The sequence below is a fragment of the Chaetura pelagica genome, unplaced genomic scaffold (genome assembly GCF_000747805.2).
Source record: "Chaetura pelagica isolate M959 unplaced genomic scaffold, ChaPel_1.0 scaffold78, whole genome shotgun sequence".
NCBI lineage: Eukaryota > Metazoa > Chordata > Aves > Apodiformes > Apodidae > Chaetura > Chaetura pelagica.
In genome coordinates, this window is record NW_009954492.1 from 274,638 (window position 1) to 291,470 (window position 16,833).

At 38.2% G+C, this 16,833-nt stretch overlaps 1 protein-coding gene across 1 annotated transcript in view; it reads left to right on the forward strand.

The window, feature by feature from the left end:
- CDKAL1 (CDK5 regulatory subunit associated protein 1-like 1) overlaps nucleotides 1–16,833 on the forward strand; it is a 434,593-nt gene that overhangs the window by 127,805 nt on the left and 289,955 nt on the right. Inside the window, exon 5 of the mRNA XM_010004517.1 lies at nucleotides 4,327–4,369. Coding sequence (XP_010002819.1) covers nucleotides 4,327–4,369 — 43 coding nt within the window. The remainder of the gene's footprint in view (nucleotides 1–4,326; nucleotides 4,370–16,833) is intronic.

The following is a 16,833-nucleotide window of genomic DNA, read 5'->3' on the forward strand; positions in this document are numbered from 1 at the left end:
TTGCCCTTTAAAGTTTGTGTAGAGTCTGTTCTTAGAATACTTCCTAAACCAGAACATTGCCCATGACCATGGTCGGTGTTGTCGGCAAAGGTTTTAAACGCGTATGTTATCCCTTGGCAGCCAAAGTGACCAGTCACATGCCTTTTGAAGTTATGTATTAAGGCCTGGATTTATGATGCCTAAGTGCTGTAATTTGAGAGTCTGTTTTGCTCAGCTCCCTTTATGATCAATGAAGATAATTATCACTAAGATATTTTAGATTTTTAAAAGATCTGGAGTGACTTTTGAAGCCATGTATTTCCCTTTTACTGGCTTTAGAGGGGTTAGGCTGAGTAGGCTTGTAATATCCAACATCTGACAGAGCTGCCAAAGGGAAGTGAGATGAAACTGAGAGTTGGTGAACTGGAGTAAAAATCTTTAGGATTACGAATAGTGAGTTGTAATTAGCTATTTAGTAACCAATTTTTTTTCTTACCTATGTGAATTAAAAGATATACAGAGTGTCTCCTAGATGAGAAAAAAAAAATTGGTGTATTTCAAGTCCCAGGGTGTTCTTGGTAAGTGCAGTTGATGTTTGCTTCAGCAGTAGCCTCATTCCATGGATGCAAGTTACTGCCCATTCCTATATTTTTGATACCCTGACCTCAGTGTCTTTCAAGCATTGACTAAGTTGTTTTTCTCTTTTGCAGTGTATTTTTTTTTCAATAAACATTTCTAGTCTTCAGTATTTCTGGATCTTTCTCTCTCCTCTGACTTCAAGATCTTTTTTTTTAGTAGGTGCTTTCTTGTACTTTATATGCTTACATGCTGCTTGTGTTACTTCCATGAAATTCTCTTCTCTGGGAAACTCAGTCACTGTGCCAGGGTGAAGCTCTGGGAGTCATTTATTGAGAAACTCGTCGCTGTCCTGCCAGCATCAGAGACACTTTAACCTTCAGACCTTCTGAGGTACAAAGACATTTCTGTGCTGAAAGGAAGCAGACTGTGGGAAGCAACTGCATTCACTCTGTTGTAGGGTCCCTGAGAAGGCTGGTTGTAACAAGGACCTAGCAGCCATTTTTAATAAGCAGTGGCTGTGAGATCTGAGAATCATCAGAGAGTGAAACCAAGAGCTTTTTGGCCAAAATGCAGACACTGATGGCAAGTATCAGAGATGTCATGCGCTGTCTCTGGTTTGTTTTTATTTGCTACTGATTCTACTAGGTTAATCCCAGTCCCCCAGCAGGAGCAACAGTTGTCAGCCAGATGCTGTGGATCCCTGTGACCACTTAGAACAAATAGCATGTCAGAATTATTCTGTGATCTTATGATTTGGAAACAACAAACTAAATGGTCTTCGTGCTTCCCTGAGGAGAATGTAAAAAAGTTTGTCTTACTCTCATGGTAGGTTCATGGATGAACTTTTCTAGATAGCTTTCTTTGGTCTGAGACTCAACTGATTTCTACAAAGTACAAAATCTCAGGGTAAATGTGCATCCTGTTTCTTAACTGCCTGTTACCAGTATTCAGAGTTTATTGGAACTCCCATAGATGTTTTCTCTAGAGTCCTTTCCCTGCAAAACATTTTCAGGGTGTTAATACTGGTTCTGAGACAACTTGGATCTTGTTTGAGAGCTTGGAAGAATTTGTGTGGGCATCCTCAACATGCATGTCTGTCTGCACTCACAGATCACCTGGTGTGAGACTGCAGCCATGGCACATTACAAATATGTCTTTGGACTGGTTACACCTAGCAGTCACCTGTTGAATGTGATTGTAATAGTACAAAGGGAACTGGGGGCAGATGGCAAGTGGAGTGTGTGTGCATTTCTGTACTGCTCTTGCTAATTACTTGTGCTTCGTTGGAGAGCTCATGGCTTCTGTTTCTCAGTGGAGTGTTGGGGATCTGTGATTTGAAGTATGACTATCTGACAAATGTGTGTTCAGGAGTGACTTGTAGCTTTGGCACCAGCATGGATTGACTCACATGTTCATTGTGTGTATGAGGACAGGATATATATGATTGCTGAGCTGTACTTCTGCCTAGCCCTGATCCCATCAGGGAGGCCCAGAGATTTTTTTATCTGATCTTTGTTTTAACTCAAGCTTCATGCTTTGATACAACTCTCTTCTTTCTCCTTGCTTTCTGACCAGCCAGTGTCCTGCTTTGGCTGATCCTTCATCCCAGGAGCCGTGCCTGTACTCTCGTTCTATATCCATTTCATCCCACACTTCTGCATCAGCCCTGATTTGTGGTGGTTGGATTTTTTATTTTTTTTCTGTGTGTACTCTTCCTCAGCTGCCTGGTCCAGTCTGCCCTTGGCTTTTTTTCTATTCAAGTCCTAATAGAGAACCATTTGTAATGGGCAAAAAGTCCACCATCTACATACTTATACTAGAAAGAAGATGTTGCCAGGTCTGTGGAGCCGACTATGATGCACAAGCTATATTCAGCAGTAATGTTGCTGCTGTCAGTCCTGAAGGCTTGGTTTATTGAGACTCATTGCAAACAAACATTGGGGGATGGTGTTTTTCCCTTCATATACCACTAAGAACTCTGAAGCCTCTGTGCTTCATAGGCTTTGTGTTGGAGACATTATTGAGTCTCTGCCCGAGAAGGTTTATAGATGCCTTTGATACCACTCCAGAACAAAATTATGTTAGGTTAGTGAGGTGTGAGGAAAGGAATCCTTCAGGTGTCTGTATAACCTTGAAAATGTTATTACCATGACTCTGTGATTATTTTTTTTTTCCCCCTTCTTTTTCAAACAAAAATCCTCTAAACCTTGCCCTCTTCTCGATCAAGATTCGCCTCAGTTTTGCTAAAATACTTTTATCTTCATAAATGAAGATTGGAAGCATTCTGTATTTTCTTCATGAGTACTTAGGGCTTTAGCCAAGCATTTTCCAATAATTTCAAATTAAAAATACTCAATAAGGGAGAGAACACATAAGGCAGAATAAACATTAATTTCTATTTGCAGATCTCATCTCTTAGACCTATAATTTTAATTACACACATGAACTGTCTTCTTGACAGACATACTCAGAATAACTTAGTTTAACCAATAAAATTAAAATCAAGCATGCTGGTTGTTGGTGTTTGTTTTGTTTTTTCTGCCTCTTTACTTAATAGGGGATTTGAAGCTATGCAAAAATAATCCAGATGTACAGTACATGAACCAACCAGATTTCTTTTGTTTTAAAATTATTATGAATGTAAACAGTTTAGTATTGAAATATTTAACAATAATGTTTTAGGCAATGTATTTGGCACAGACAGTGTTCTCTGTATCTATAATGTATATACTTCCATTTCCAAGTTGCATTTGTTTATATATTTTAATTAAGTAGCCTGCATGTAAGTATTCTAGGACATAGTTGTTTAACTTATACCTGAAAGGGATATGCACTGAAGTATATAAATACACACGTATTTCACACAACTGCTTATTGTGTGTGCTGTGCTTATTGGCAAATATGTGTTTAGAAAATATGTATTAGTAACACGCATTTCACAAGTTTGTTTTAAAAATATATATTAAAAATGTAGTTTTACATGATCTGGGTCCAACAGCCATACAAGAAAAGGAACAGCCTCCCACTGACTTTAGTTGGGAACTATATCATATACCAACAATAGATGAGCTTTTTTTTAGCTGCTATTAAACCAACTGGAAAATGAATGTGAAGCAGAGATGATTTTGCAGATGTGTGTTTACAGGAAATTGCAAACTCAGTGATTTAAGGGCACAGAGACTTGATGGCTTTAATGCCAGGGATTAGACTCCTTGTTACAAATCAGGTTCTTCTCTTGAAGCCTCAGCAACTTGTGCTGTTTAGCTTGCTGCTTAATTTCCTCCCCTATAGCCTGCCTTCACAATATCCTCAGCTTCTTGTTATGTTCTCTACCATCTACAAATATTTGGGTATTGAGAATAGGGTGAGGAAGCACTTAGAGGCTGTTTTTTTAGTAGCCCAGGTGCTGACTGTCTGGGTACCCGCTTCTTTTCACAGACCATGAAGAGCAGCTCAGGCCTGAACTTTTTTTCTGGGGTCCCTCTTTTCTAGCCATTTGGTGATTTTTGCCAAACTTAACACAGGAACTTGCTATTTTTGAGGATAAAATTTGGTTTAAATTGGGTGGTGAGTTTTAGAGTTACTTTTGACACATGAACCAAGATGCAAAAAAACCCCAAAACCTTTCTAAAAACATAACCTCAAACACTTTATTCCCCCTTAATCCAGGAGAACACGCTTTTGAAATAATAATTTATATAAAATATGACCAATTGTTGACTGCTTAGATATTGATCTTGTGACTTTTTTTAGGTTCAGCAAATTCAGCAGATAGATCGTGTAGTAGAAGTTGTGGAGGAAACTATTAAAGGTAAGCATCACCCTTGAAATAACTGCAGCTAGTCTGAAGGATGAGCTAGTGGATGTGCCGCTATTACATCCTTTGTCAACCTAATGCTTGCTTTCTCCTCTAGCTCAATGTTTGGGTAGTGCTATGCTTTGCTGTGTACACTTGCTGTAAGTGGTAATTTCAGAGATCTTTTCTGGCAGGAGCCCTGTGGCCTGTTGGACTCATAAGTAAATGTCCTGCGGAGACTTGAAGAAATCATTAGTTGTATCAATATTGGTGGGTGTAGAGCATTGTTTAAAGTATCTGTGCTACCTTGATTCAGTGCTGTACCTCTCTTTTCTTACTTTTAGTCCTCCCGTGTTTTCTTTTTAGATGTCTTGGCTCTCCTCCCTGAGCTTTCCTCAGCAGGACAGATAAATTATCCACTGGTTTAATGTTGTTTTGTAACTGTATTCCTTGTTCTCTCAGGCTGTGTTCATGTGTGTGTACACACAGTACTTTGCAGCAAAGGAGGGAAAAAACAGTATTGTTCTGCAGCCTGACTAGTAAACATTTGCTGTTAAATAAATACATTTGTCTGGATCTTTCTGGGTTACCTAAGTTTGTCTCCATTACTTATCAGGCCATAAAAATTACTGTTCCATGAAGCTTTAAATTACAAGGTTTACTTTAATAGTCTGTACTTTCAATATATAAACAAGTGTCTGGTCCACAAGACATTACATGTAACTTTAGTTGGGTATGATGTTTTTGAAGTACAGCATGAAAGTGTAGGAACTGTAGAATTGTGGAAGAAAAAGAAAAGCTTCTATCAAGGAATTGTGTAGTGTGCTGTAAGACTTCTAGAATTTGTAGTTGGAGGGCCTTAAGATTTCATGTTGCTTTGAATGCTTTCAAAAATGAAACTTTTATGTACTTCCAACCAGAACCTTTCCCAGTTTATCCTTTCCTTATGGCATCTATTTTTGTGGGGTTCAACCTACCATAGTGTACAAACAAAGCATAAACATATTCAGCATATTCATATTTGTTATTAATAAGCCAAAATGTTTTCCCAGAAACATTGTAGTGTTTATGACAATGTGTTGGAAACAAGGATGCTTCATGATTTTTACAACAGCACAGTATTTCAGATCACTATCTGGTTTTCCAGAATTTTATGTATTCTTATCGGAGTAAGATGATAACCTGGGTCAGCCTGCCCTCCTGTTAGAAAAATGGGCTTTGTAATGTTTATACTGACTCCACATTTTTTGATAACTTAGTTACTAAGATATTATGACTGAATTTTATATGATTGGAAAGCAGACAGTCTAGTAGGAACTGTTAATATTTTTTTTTCATTTAATTGTTTTTAAGATTGCATTTTACATATTGATATAATTCTGAAAAATAATTTTCACAGATGTGGAGATGAAACATGCATTATTAATCTTTGCATTTGGGAATCTACTAATGAGGCAGAATGTGATGCTCTTTTTCACTGTGTTTTATGAGAGAGTCTAACTGTGAACTTATATTATTCAAGTAAAGTAAAATACTGTAGGTAACAGGACTGTTGGTTAAGAATATTTTATACTGTAAAATAGATACATGGTAAAATGTTAAATTCATGTATGTAAAACCAAATTAAATATAACCTTCTTTCTTCATAAGCCTACATCCTTAGCAACAACTTCTGAAGCCACAAATGGGTTCAGGAGGCAGAGATGGTTGTGGGGCAGGAGTTTAAACACAAATTCTGAATTAAGATCCAGCTTATATTACTAAGTTTTAGGTTAGTTATCTGCCATAGTTGTATGATACAATTCTCTTCTCCTATTTTTTAAAAAGAAAATGAAAAAGTTGCATAGGTGGTATGCTCGTATAGTGTGGCTGTATACATATTGAAAGTTTACAAAATATTATACTGAGAGTTTAAAAAAAAAGAATCAAATTAATGTTTAAATTGAGTAAGTTTAAACTGTATTGTGTGTGTACAGTTTGTTTTCCATCAGAAAATGGAAAAGAACAATGCTTGTGTTTATTAGCTCACTAACAGCCACAAGAGAAACAGAATTTTTAAGAAACCTTGTGATGTCTCATTTTTATATCACCCTGACTTTTATCATGAGTCATATGGAAATTTACTAATTATCAGGTAAGCTGTCACTTCCAGGATTGATTTCTAATAACTGCAGTGTTTGTGTGCAGGCTATGTCTGATTAATATGTATATTGTATCCCACTATGTATTTTAACTGGAGGCATCTTCAGGTGCTTTTTATTATGAAATTGTAATTTACAGTCTGAAACCTCTGTGCTGCCTACTAGGAGCTAGACAAATTAATTCAATCTCAGACTTAGAGTTAGGTTTCTTGAAGTGACAGCCACAATCTTGTAGCCAGAGGTGTGTCAGTCTTCCTGATAGACAGAACTGTTTCATCATGTAAGACTCTGATTTAACCCTTTTAGTAAACCTTGCTTCGTCTGCACATTACCCAAATTATAAGGCTGGCTTACAGCAAATGTTACATAATTGGGGCACCCATTTCTACTCATGCATTTAGTTTCCTGATAACATGCTGTGGTGACATAGTATGTTAGGTAAATATTGCTAAGGAGTAGCAATGTCTGTGAGCTAGGAGATAACAGGGTTATAATTGAAGTGTAAGTAAGTAAATCATTAAGTAAAATATCTGTACAGAATTTAAAAACTGTTTGGGTACTCAGTCTCTATAGCATGTCCCAATGCTATGAAGATTTGTCTTCAGGAACCACAGAATGTCTTTATGGTGGTTGCTAAAGTCAGTGTTTTATGAACCACTTTAAAAGCTGTTTTTTTTAAAAAATATACTCTGTGTGTACAAACTTGGATATAAACAGTTTACAGAGTCAATATAATACAATTATTCTGTAATTTAAAAGAGAAATTTCAACTGCTCAATGTAGAAATTCTGCTTTTCTTGGTTTTGAACTTAGATGCTCAGGCATTTGTGGCTTTCCTACCATTCTAGACATGCTAGTTCTCAAATCCCATGTTATTAAAGCTTTCTGGGGGTGGGAGGCATGGAAGCAGAGTATTTGTGTATAGTCTGCTTTTAGCTTAGGCCTTAGGGAGATGAGTGACACAGGTTGAATTGAGTTTAGTCCATATTGTGTCTAATGCTTTCACAAAACATAGTTTTACAATGGGTCATTAGACTTGATTGTAAAAAACAACCAAAGGAAATTACTTCAGGGTTGAGCCTTTTATACTTCACATAACCTTTCTTGATTTCAGTCACATTGACCTGTCTGGTGAAGTTGCCCATCCATTCCCAGTATAAACAGTAACCAATATTTACTGTTAAATTGTCCTATGTGGTTAGTAATTAGGCATTGCTGATAGCTACAGTGTCAGGCTGTGCAAAAATGAGTAGATGATGGCTATATTATATATAAGAAAATATGTAAAATTTATACTGAATTGCCTACCTTGGAGTGAGTGTGTGTATATATATATATATGCACGTATATGAATGCCAGCAACTAAATAGTATTTGTGCTCTTTGATTTCACTGTTATCTGCTGATGACTGTAGATAAAATGCTGTCTTTTCAATTTCTGTGATTTTTTGGGGGAGTAGCCTTGGCTTAAGAAGCTGATGACAAGCCAAATGAAAAAGAAGAATTGGAGGAGTCAGGAGTTCTTTTTTGAGGAAAAGTATCATTTGGCTCCCAGTCAGGAAGCTGACTGTGCCAAAGTGCAGCTTTAGGAGAGTCAGAGGGAGGGTAGTGGCCTCATTGAGTCCCTGTTTCTGTTTCTGTGTCCTTTGAAAGGACATAAAAAGGTCGGAGGAGGGTTGTGGGATATAGTTTTGGATGGGTTGTTTTATTTATTTCATTGTGGTGAGTTGACCTTGGCTGGCTGCCCTATCCCTAGCCAGCTGCTCTCTTGCTAGCCCTCAACAGTACATGGGACAAAGTAAGATGGAAAAGCTTGTGGGTCACAATAAGGACAGGGAGATCACTTACCAATTACCATCATGGACAAAACAGACTTGACTTGGGGAAAATTAATTTAATTTATTGCTGATTAAAAATAGAGTAGGATGATGAGAAACAAAGAGAAAACTAAAACTGCCTTCCTCCCAGCCCCCTTCTTCCCAGGCTCAGCTTCACTCCTTTATCCCTCACTCCTCTACCTCCTTCCCCTGAGTGGTGCAGGAGGATGGCAAAGAGGGGCTGGGGTCAGCCCATAACACCTTCTCCCTGCCATTCCTGTCTCCCCATGCTGTTCCCCTGCTCCAGCTGGGGGCCTCCCCATGGGCTGTAGTACTCCAAGAGCTGCTTCCAGCCTGGATCTTCTCCATGGGGTTGCAGTCCTTCAGACACAGTCTGCTCCAGCATGGGTCCCTCCCGGGGTACGTGCCATGACTACCAGAGGCGTGCTGCTGCCTGGGCTCTCTGTGGGCTGCAGCTTCCCCAGGGCATATCTGCCAGCTTCAGTCAGGTTCCTCCACAGGCAAGGGGTGAACTGCTTTACTGTGATCTTTTTTCCAGGGGTTGCTGGGGAATCTCTGCTGGCATGCCTGGAGCACCTCCTCCCCCTTCTCTTCTCTTACCTTGGTGCTTGCAGGACTGTTTCTCATGCTTTTTTTTCCTCACTGCCCAGCCGTGTTTTGCCCTTTCTTATGCAGACTTTCCCCAAAGCCCTCACCAGTGGCTGGAAGGCTCATCTGTGCCCTGTGGTGGGGCTGCTGGTAGTGATGCCAACTCTGTGTCCTGCACGGGGCAGCCCTTGCCTGTCCTCACAGACACTGCCCCTGCAGAGCCCCCCGCTGCCAGCACCTCGCCATAGACACCCCGTGGATGCTACTACCTCTGTAACAGTATTTCTAGGAAGTAGAATTGACTTTTAAACTTAGAGTATTGGAAAGTAAAGGAGCTACTGGCAAAAATTATGCAAGGGCCTATCTGCATTTGACAGGCTAAAAGAAGCAGGGGGTTGAAATCAGGTTTACAGTAAGCAATATACAGAGCTATGGTTTGTCAGTTACTTGGTGAAATGATTGTGGTTAAAAGATTGAGCATCACCCATTTTGTATGTATTAATCACTGAGGTTAACAGCGTAACATGGTAGATGTCATCCCCTGGACTGGAAATTTTGGACCTATTCCTGTTTAAACAAAAATAATTATAGATTTTTATTGTCATCTAAGAAAATGGCTTTATGTGTGGATATAGTGCCATTACCAAAACCAGTAGCATTTTTTTTTAATGTTAATTGGAGAACTACTTTGACAAGTATTGACTTATAAAGGACTGACTTGAAGGTATTCCACCTTACAGTTTTCAAATGAAGAGATTGTCATTCAGCCAAACACTTCAGCAACAGAGGTGGGTTGCATTGTGATTGTCCATTTCTGAGAGCTTAGGAAAAGCATGACGTACTGAAGGAACGAGTTCAAAACAGTGGTACCAGTTTTCTGTGCCATTATCAGTTCTGGGACTTTAGCTTTCTAGACTGTAATTCAAAGCTAACAGTAGAGTACAATGAAGTATATACTGTAATTATGGAGAAACTGCTTCTGCAAAGTCAGATTTTAATTGCCTTTGTAAAGCATAAATGTGTGGCTTGATTTAAAAATCTTACCTGATGGGGCAAGAGACTTCCATTGCCATCAGCTGCTTTCTCTTCTTACCCTAAAGTTTATTGCCATTTTTGCCATTCATATGTTTCTGGGTATATAGTTACTATTGTGTGTTTGAGACAGTCCAGGATTTTAGCTGGGTTTTGTAATTATTTTTCTCAATGTAGTTATATCATTGATTTGGTTTAGAAAACTGTTCAGGCTGACTGTCCTTGCTATGACTGTCATTGTTATGACTTTGTGACTTTATTTTGTAAGTAGTTCACAGAAACTGAAGGAGAGATACAGTGCTGGAGAAAAAAAGCAAAAAACAAGCAACTGACGTTGCTCGTTGTTAAATGAGCCTTTGATATACATGGAAGATACATTGTGTTCCAGACCCATATGTGCACTTTTCCACACCTTCAATGAATGACCACCTTACAGCATCCCTGTTTTTCTTTCCTATTCACATTGGTTAGACTCAGCTGAGTTTAGCTCTGTTAGAGAACCCTCATGGCTGGGAAATGCAGAGACTACTTAGTTCAAACCGGTGCAATTTAGTTATTCATAGGAAGAGTACAACCAGATGGTAAAGGAGTAGAGATGAAAGTAAGAACTTGCTTTTCTTTCCAGCAAGAGGTTCAGCTCAGTGTTGCACTCTAAAGCTAAATTTGTTCTGTCCAACCTGTGCACCCCAAAACATTAAGCAAGTTACTTGTGCTTCTGCAGCTGGCTCTGACAATCTGCCTTTCAGCATCCCCCTTCCTCAGAACACAGCCTGTTTAATCTGATTCAAAATTTATTTTCCTTGAGAGTAGAGTTTTTGTCCAAAATCTCCTGAGGTTTTGGGCAGCATCCTTGATCCTGATCAAATGCATTTCTTCACAGGGAGGTAAGGACAGAGGGCCAGAGGAACTTCTCCTGTAGTCAGTTCTTAGAATAGTCCTTCTGATCTGTCAAACTGTAGCCAGTATTTTGAGTTCACAGCAGCTTTAACGTTTAGTCACTTTTTCAGAAACACAATAACATCACATGATCTCAAAATGAGTAGAGTGAAGCTATTGAATCCTGGAAAACTATAGTGCCTTAACAGGGCATTTCAAGTGCTTTTGTTGTGAGAGAGGAAAATACTGTAGGTATGTCAAAAATGGTCTTGAATACTTGAATTCTTAAGTCTATGAAGTTTTTATCTGAACAAGTAGTTCCTTGTTAATAGTTACCTCCTTTTCTGTTTTACTTGTTGCACTCCACTATTTTAGTGCTTACCGATTTGTTATAATTGAAAGATGAATTGGAGAAATACCAAGAATAAAAAGGGTACTATATGTTTAATTGAAAGGAAGTGATGTATGCATTTTAGCAAGCTGGGCCACTTGCAGGGCTTTTTTTGCAAGTTTATTAATCTTATTTTTGAAATTACATAAAATAAAGTTCAAAAACCCCCTGTGTTCACCTGTGTGATGCTCATACTCTGGAGTCTTCCAAACCAGTTGTTTTTGGAAGCTAATTCCAAGTGCAGTGTTTCATAGATGTAGGTATTTCGAGCTAGTAACATACATACTGTATGCTTAGTAAAACCTGTGCGTTTCTCTGGAGATTTTTGGTTGGTATAAGCTGGAAGGCAATCTTTTATGAAAGAGTTCTGAATTTCAGAAATTGGGTCAAACTTACCACCTGCTGTCAGTAACTTGATGGGACTATTTGCCTCGCCCAGAGTATGTTTTTTTCCTGTGGTGCTGTGATGCACAGGGGAAGATCAGTGATTCTGACAGCATTAGTCTGAATTCTTCCCTATCTGGTAACGGATCCAGTTCCTGCCTACACCAGTTGAAGAATGAATTTGACTATTATACAACATCCCCACCTTTGCTGACCTAGAGGAGGAATTATTTATGTTAATTTATATTCACTGGCTAGAAGCAGAGCATGTATCTTCTTCCAGTTAGATTTGGCTTTTCTTTGTTCCCTGTATTTACTTGAGCCAGGAAACCCCACAGATGACACTCAGGGATGCCTTCACTAATGTGCTGCTGGCCATCTGGGGTTGCTTTAGGTGGGAGCATTCACACAGCAAAATCCTAAGCCTATTAATGTCCTTGTTTCTGCACTTGTGTGTGTCTGGCAGCATGTGATTGCTCTGGAGAGCTCAAGGATTCCTTTGCAATCAGTCATGTCTGCTGTGAGACAGCTTATTTGTGCTGCTGGGCAGGGAGAAAAGATGGGAGAGGAGCTTGGGGCCTGCCCTTGCTGTATGTGGGCTGGTCTTGTCAGAGGCAGACAAGGGCTCAGGCTCTAAACCTTCCTGTCCACTGTGAGCTCACCAAGTCTGAGTTCAAAGCACCTCCAACTCCAAGAGCCTTGGGCTCAAATACGAGTAACAGTTCAGGTTAGCTGTACTGTGTTAGGCAATTTCTGTTGCATCCTTGTATTTCAGATGTTATTTTTTCTGTTAGTCCTGCCAGAACATTCAAAACTTGTTTAGAAGATTGTCTTTGCCCAGTAGTTACAAAGTGAGGAGAACATAACTCTGGAAATAAATAAAATATTAGATGCCTCTTCTGCCCTTACACATACATTTTATTTTATCATCTTAGGGTCTGTTTTCTCTTTGGTAAGTTCTTGACTGTTTTTGTTACCTTCACTTAATTTTTCTAATCTTTGTTTTATATTTACCTGATGCTTCTTCACTGCTTTTGGCTCTTTTGTACTTCTTCCTTTTGTTTTTCTTTACAGAAATTTAGTACTTTGTTTTCCCATCATATGCCTTCCTTAGCTGCACTGCTCCCAGGTGCCATGTTTTCCAGTGCTAACCTTAGGGAAAGGAAGCTCTGTATTCATTAAGAAACGAATAATGTTGGACGGAAATGTGTGCAAGGGTACATGAAATAGTACTTAATCCTATTCCCTGAAGATGCTGGAGAAAATCAGGCAAGTTGGCGAGAGGAGGCTGGGAATAGAAGAGGACATTGGCAGCCTTCTTGTGAGGAAAAAAGTCTTTCAGGAGACTGTGAATAGTATAGAAGAGGACATTGGCAGCCTTCTTGCGAGGAAAAAAGTCTTTCAGGAGACTGTGAATAATCTCTGCATATAATGATGTAATCTGAAAAGGGAAAGAATGGGTCACAGAACAAGCTGAAAACAATAGAAATTGTTGCTGCCAAGGCTCGGGTTTCTTACATCTTTGAGGATTTTCTTTAAGCTCATGGTTTTTAACTGCTTGAGATACCTGCACTGTAGTTTGAAGCTAACTGCTAAGAAATATTGCTCTGGTCTGGCTGGGAGTTGTGTCTCAGTGGCACACTATGTAGCTCCAGAAGGGTGTGCAGGGTTGGGAGGGACCCTCAATGGATGCCCTCTTCCATCTTTCAAGTAGGTGTTATTTCTCAGTAGCTACTGAGGGCTGCCAGCCTATGGACTGCAGTGAAGCCAATTATTAAATATGATAGGTCTATTAATATCAAAAAGGTATTTGCAACACTGATAGACAGTTGTTAAAGTTAACTAAAGATGAGTAAGCCAGGCCACTTCCCCCTCACTCATCCTTGTATTATACTGGCAAAAGAGCAATCCAGTTTGAATCTGTTTGCTGTAATATTATTCACGTGCTTCTGTGCATCAAGGTCACAGGGGTCTGACAACAGCCTGAGATTCACAGCACATTTAATTTTCTTATAATTTTATGGCAAAAATCAAATTAGCTGTTCTCTTCATATAGTTGTATTTCAAGATCAGACATTCTCTGTCACAGCCCTGAAGCATGTACACGTGCAATTAGAAGTACATGTACATGCCATTAATGTTGCTTTTTTGTATGCTTTCTAGCAAGTGAAAATAAACATCTTGAAAATATTTTCATTCTGCACACTGTTTTATAAAACTGACACATTTAGAGGCCTTTTTTTAGACTTAACGGTAGGATTTAATATCCTGATTCATTCATTCTAACCTCACCCCCTCTTTGAACAATACCAAGTAATGTGAATTGCATCTACTGACTTTTATGTAAAGGTGAGGTTAATACTAAACAGTTCTGAAGAGTAGAGAGCTCTGATTAATTTTAAATTGTTTCTAGCTTGATTTCATTTACACTTGCTGTTAGTGATTCTGCTCTATAAGTGTCCTCACTGGACTTGGTTACTACTACTGTTGGGTTGCAGTCTGCATTAATTATTTATTAATCAGTTAAAAACTGCTCTGAAGCATGAACTAAACCACTGATCTTTTCAGGTTTTTAAATAGGAATTTATCCATGTGGAAATAGAAAAGTTACTTATATGGCAGAAAAGGTTTACAGGACTAGAATGTTTAGGCTCTCAAATATAACCATACTAGATGTATTTGTCATTAAACTGTGTTTCAAGGCCTTAATCTTCCAGTGGGCCTTAAAAAATGGAGTGGTTCTTGTTTGGTATCAATTATTGTTATGGAAGAGCAAGTGTCATTAGTTTGGTTTTCAAAAATATTGTGCCAAACTTAAAAAGAGTAAAGAAACAAAATAAGAAGGGGAAAAAAAAAAAAAAAAAGACTTAAGTTTAAGACAATTGTTCTGCTTAGTTAAGCTGTTATCCAGCCTGTGAAGTCAAGAGAGAAGGTAAGTTTATCAGATTAAATGCTCTAGAAATAAAGATTAAATGCTCTAGAAGTAAAACTTTATTCCAATGTTTTGCTTCTTTTTAAGGTTTGAAAGGAGGTCATAAATGAGATTTAAAAATACAACTTTTTCTGTTTGTGCTTGATGTTGGTTTGGGCTTGACAATACTGGGCAGACAGTTTAAAAAAAATGTTGCTTAACTTTTTCCTTGTTGAAGAAGGCAAAATATTTATTTTTAAGTTTTCTTGAAATAAATGTGGGGAAAAAAGATTTACAGCATGTGAAAAAGTCTGATTCAGTGTTTATCAAGTTATGTTTTATTAATAGCAACAATGCTGTAAACAGATGCTTTAGTGATTACTTAAAATGGAACAAAATAGTCCTCATATGGAGTAGGGGAAAAAGGATTTAAGGTCACGAATACTGTAAACGGATGGGTTTCTGCTTTAAAAAAAGAAAAAGTACAGCACGAATTACAGTAGTTGAGTATGCATGTGCTGCTTGCTTTATGGAACATTAAACTCATTTTCCAGTACTGTTTGGGTTGCTTTTACCCTCTGCTGTCTGTAGTGAAAAATAAAGAGATGTTACCATTCTTGACTACCACACAGGTTTTGCAGGCCTCATATTAACTTGAGCTTTAGTGTCACTCAGTAGGGATATGGGAAAAACTGTGGCTGTGCTTCTTGTGAAAATAAACTGCCATATTTGATTGCCAGGCCCTAGATTTCCTGAGCTTGGGCGAGGGGTTGGGATGACTGTTAGTGTTCAGTGAATCATGTGGGAGGTGGTCACAGGGCTGGGGTGTCTTTCCTGAATAAAGGAAGTCTGAAGGTATGAGGGGCTAGGCCCTATGCTCTCTGTGAGTTATATTCTACATGCATGTGGCCTAAGTTCTGTTGTCTATTATATAAGGTAACCTGTCTGGCACCTGGAAGGCAAAGTTCTCTAGGAATGTAGATGTAGTACTTTTATTTAACAAGGTTTCTTAGACTACCCATAGCTGTTTTTTTTCATTTTTCTAAGAAAACATGGATTATAAAGTTTTCCCCTCTGCTCAGGTCTGTCATTATTTCCATTTCCCTCCCTCTTTACTAGATTTTAGTCCTTTGACAGGTTTCAGACAGATTCGTGGCAAGTTTTATGGTCTAAAGGATACTTTTTTTTCCCCCCAGAAGTATCATGAAAAAGTTTGCCTCTTTGTTTAATGGTCCCAGTATGAGAAAGGGAGAGCATGAGCCAAATTCTTATTAGACAGCAGTGATCCATGTGGCTGTTCCTGGTGAGGGTATGCATTCAGAGGAGACAAAGTGTCATTGATTCTGTGCTCTGTGATACTACTTGTTGAGCAGGTGGGAGGCAGGACACAGGTTTGGGATTATTTTTTTTTTTTGTAGTTTGTTGGGTTTATTTTGTTTGTTAAACTTCAGAATGGTGGTTTGAGCTCAATTCATATGTTAAGCCTGATGGTTTTAAGACTACTGTGAATCCTTCCACAATATTTTCAGCTATAAATCCTAATACATGTTAATATGGTAAAGCAATTGAATATTTTAAAAATTGATAAACCTTGCTATTAGGAAGTATGCAAAGGAATGTTCTTTGCTTTTAGATTAATTTTTAAGCCTATCATAATGCAATCACTTCTTTAATACAAGTAAATAAATGCAACTCCTTAATGAAGCATTAGATTGGAAAATAACTGATTGTATTGTGAGACAAAGATATTGCTGTAATTGTCATGAAAAGGTAGAATTGAGTAATTTAACAAATGTTAATGACATAAGTACCATATTACTAAATCCACAGCAGCATTTTTGTCAAATGCAACTGCAAAAATAGTGCCTTTTAATTCCTGTTGATGTTATGATGTCTCATTTTATTATTAATCGTGATGATATCAGGCCAGTTCTTCTCACTTCTTCATTAGATCACATATTTAAGATTTTTTTTATGTATCTTAAGAAAACCTGAGAAAGATGGTATGCCAGAAGTAGTTGTTTAATTGCTGTAGCACAGAAATAAATTCAGAGTATGAATGTGTTGTTATAAAAAAATTAATTAATGACTCCTAAAAACAGATAGTGGAGAAGGATTTTGACCTTGGATGGATTAGTGGAGTGGAGTGGATTAATTAATTTTGCAAATATGTCTTGATAGTGTAAGCTAGGAGATTTGTTTGAACATGTTTCTTAATTGATTGGGATTGACTATCTACTTTGCTATTCTAGGTGTAGTTCACATAGTACTTGGTAGTTTCTACTTTACTTTAGCCTACTGCTCCAATCCACGATCACC